This window comes from Cherax quadricarinatus, unplaced genomic scaffold (genome assembly GCF_038502225.1).
Source record: "Cherax quadricarinatus isolate ZL_2023a unplaced genomic scaffold, ASM3850222v1 Contig169, whole genome shotgun sequence".
Taxonomy (NCBI): domain Eukaryota; kingdom Metazoa; phylum Arthropoda; class Malacostraca; order Decapoda; family Parastacidae; genus Cherax; species Cherax quadricarinatus.
In genome coordinates, this window is record NW_027195195.1 from 11,191 (window position 1) to 15,000 (window position 3,810).

At 42.2% G+C, this 3,810-nt stretch overlaps 1 protein-coding gene across 1 annotated transcript in view; it reads left to right on the forward strand.

Moving 5' to 3' along the window:
- The first annotated feature begins 421 nt into the window (after positions 1 to 421).
- Positions 422 to 3,810, forward strand: part of LOC128703274 (low-density lipoprotein receptor-related protein 4) — a 129,747-nt gene continuing 126,358 nt past the window's right edge. Inside the window, exons 1-3 of the mRNA XM_070080138.1 lie at positions 422 to 632; positions 1,241 to 1,364; positions 2,080 to 2,242. Of these exons, the coding sequence (XP_069936239.1) occupies positions 425 to 632; positions 1,241 to 1,364; positions 2,080 to 2,242 (495 nt within the window). The 5' untranslated portion in view covers positions 422 to 424. The remainder of the gene's footprint in view (positions 633 to 1,240; positions 1,365 to 2,079; positions 2,243 to 3,810) is intronic.

A 3,810-nucleotide genomic window follows, 5' to 3' on the forward strand; every position in this document is an offset into this window, starting at 1 on the left:
TTGTGAGTTCATTACCTTTGTAAATTGTGAGTTCATTACCTTTGTAAATTGTGAGTTCATTACCTTTGTAAATTGTGAGTTCATTACCTTTGTAAATTGTGAGTTCATTACCTTTGTAAATTGTGAGTTCATTACCTCTGTAACTTGCTCAGCTATCAAAACTTTGGAGTCCAGTCCCTGGACCAATTATGTACCTCTGTAATCTTTTGACTACCGCCCACAGGATGGGTATGGGGTGCATAATAAACATATTAAACTAAACTAACTAACTAACTAATTAAACCAACTCACGCTCACTCTCTAGACCCACCCTTACCCCTTCCAAAATAGTCCCTTAAGCCCTGAAACTCCCCCCCCCCCCTTCGCTAAACTCTCCCTCACCCTTCCCTAACTCACCTTTCCCTGTTACATTACAGACGCCTTCATGTTTTGGACTGACTGGGGTAAGAACGCCAAGATTGAGCGTGCCGGCATGGATGCTGGTGGCCGAGTTACCATCGTCAACACAGACTTACAGTGGCCCAACGGTCTGGCCATAGATCACGGACGGAGAGTCCTCTATTGGCTCGACGCCTCCAGCAACACCATAGAAACTGCCAACCTGGACGGAACTAACAGAAAACCTCTCATTAGTGAGTGATTCAACAACAGCCTGCTCTAATAGAGAGAGAGAGAGAGAGAGAGAGAGAGAGAGAGAGAGAGAGAGAGAGAGAGAGAGAGAGAGAGAGAGAGAGAGAGAGAGAGAGAGAGAGAGAGAAAGAGTGAGAGAAAGGCTGAAGAAGAGTGTATGGGCAGTACCACAGGGAAGCCATTCCAGGCATGCCACTTTTCATGTGAGGATCTTTCCCAAGTGGTGCGTGGGTGGGTGTGTAGCTCCCATCCCACCCACTCTAGGGTGGGTGTGTAGCTCCCATTCCGCCCACTCTAGGGTGGGTGTGGGGTAGTTCTTATTAAACAGAAACTGCCACCTTGTCCCTCCCAACCAGTCTAGACTGGCTACTGAGCCACGCCTTGTATGCTCCAATCAGAGGCTTAACTGGCTAATACCTCAGTCTATAACGTCAACATCTTTCCCAGGCTACAACATAAATTAACTTCCTTACATGTGATTACAACTCTTGCTGCGCAAGATTATTATTAAAACATCTTGTATCGTGTATAAATCACAGTGGACAAACTCTAAAATATCATATCACGACAGTCACTATAACCACCACCAACATCATCCATCTCCCTACAGAAGGCGAGCTTTCTCACCCATTCGGGCTGGATCTGTGGCAGGACATCATCTTGTGGTCAGACTGGGGTACGAAGAGTATTCATCTGGCTAACAAACTCACAGGTGGAGAACGTCAGGCCGTCGTGTGAGTCTTACCATCTTACTTGTGTCAACAAACTTTCATCTGAGTATCATACATCAATTCTTTCTCTTCAAGACATCTCAACAAATAGCTTTTAAAACAAGCCTGTTTCATTAGGCTCGAATGCAATTATGTTAAAATTTGTAGGAAGCTGTAATCTAAAATTTTAGACTGTATTTTTTTCAAAATGAAATGCAGAATTTCACTTGAATGTTCAGCCGGAAAAAAATTGCTTCATTATAATTCTCAGAAGGAGTTTTAAAAAGTATTATGAAGAATATTTATGTTCTAAACCGCTGGATATTACAAAGGGTCTAGAACCTCAGTAATTAATATTTAACTTGTTGCTATCTAACAGCATCGAGATAGCAAAAAATCTCTTAGAAAATAATAAGGCCATATTTTCCTTAGATAGGAGATTACATGGCCATATCTACCCTATTTTGAATCTAACATGGACCTTTCTACTTCAAAATAGTGGTTTAGTGATAAAATATTTTCCACAATATGGGGCTGATTTACCTTCCATAGTAATGGATTGATGGAGTTGCCTCCCACTGGAGTTATCGCCCACAGTATGGGGCTTATGGTGTTGTCTACTAAGATATGGGATTAATGGGGTTGTTTTCCACAGTATGTGAGACAACCCACAGTATGGGAATAATAGAAGTCTTTCAAATGAAGGGTTTGAAAAAGTTGATAGGATCGTCATTCACAGGAAGGGGTTGAAAGGACTGATGGATGTGCGGGTGTTTCAACGGGGCCAGGAACATATAGAATCCCCCTGTGATGACCACAACGGTGGATGCTCTCACTTGTGTCTCTTGAGCTCTAGACCTGCCGGCTACACCTGTGCTTGTCCCACTGGAATACTTCTCAAGGTATGCTACACCTGTGCTTGTCCCACTGGTATACTTCTCAAGGTATGCTACACCTGTACTTGTCCCACTGGAATACTTCTCAAGGTATGCTACACCTGTGCTTGTCCCACTGGTATACTTCTCCAGGTATACTACACGTGTGCTTGTCCCATTGGTGTGCCTCTCCAGGTATCTTACACCTGTGAAATTCCCAATGCAACTCTTTCCTAAAATAAAGATGCAATGCTCCTATTACAAAATATTCATCTAGGTAAGACTTCTCTTGCGGTAATGTTCATCAAGGTAAGACTGGAAGTAATGTTTATCATCTCAACACTCGAGGTAACGTTCATCAAGGTAAGGCTGGAAGTAATGTTTATCTTCTCAGCACTCGAGGTAACGTTCATCAAGGTAAGGCTGGAAGTAATGTTTATCATCTCAGCACTCGAGGTAATGTTCACCAAGGTAAGGCTGGAAGTAATGTTTATTATCTCAGCACTCGAGGTAACGTTCACCAAGGTAAGGCTGGAAGTAATGTTTATCATCTCAGCACTCGAGGTAATGTTCATCAAGGTAAGACTGGAAGTAATGTTTATCATCTCAACACTCGAGGTAACGTTCATCAAGGTAAGACTGGAAGTAATGTTTATCATCTCAACACTCGAGGTAACGTTCATCAAGGTAAGGCTGGAAGTAATGTTTATCATCTCAACACTCGAGGTAACGTTCATCAAGGTAAGACTGGAAGTAATGTTTATCATCTCAACACTCGAGGTAACGTTCATCAAGGTAAGACTGGACGTAATGTTTATCATCTCAACACTCGAGGTAACGTTCATCAAGGTAAGGCTGGAAGTAATGTTTATCTTCTCAGCACTCGAGGTAACGTTCATCAAGGTAAGGCTGGAAGTAATGTTTATCATCTCAACACTCGAGGTAACGTTCATCAAGGTAAGACTGGAAGTAATGTTTATCATCTCAACACTCGAGGTAACGTTCATCAAGGTAAGGCTGGAAGTAATGTTTATCATCTCAACACTCGAGGTAACGTTCATCAAGGTAAGACTGGAAGTAATGTTTATCATCTCAACACTCGAGGTAACGTTCATCAAGGTAAGACTGGAAGTAATGTTTATCATCTCAACACTCGAGGTAACGTTCATCAAGGTAAGGCTGGAAGTAATGTTTATCATCTCAACACTCGAGGTAACGTTCATCAAGGTAAGACTGGAAGTAATGTTTATCATCTCAACACTCGAGGTAACGTTCATCAAGGTAAGGCTGGAAGTAATGTTTATCTTCTCAGCACTCGAGGTAACGTTCATCAAGGTAAGGCTGGAAGTAATGTTTATCATCTCAACACTCGAGGTAATGTTCACCAAGGTAAGGCTGGAAGTAATGTTTATCATCTCAACACTCGAGGTAACGTTCATCAAGGTAAGGCTGGAAGTAATGTTTATCTTCTCAGCACTCGAGGTAACGTTCACCAAGGTAAGGCTGGAAGTAATGTTTATCATCTCAACACTCGAGGTAATGTTCACCAAGGTAAGGCTGGAAGTAATGTTTATCATCTCAACACTCGAGGTAAC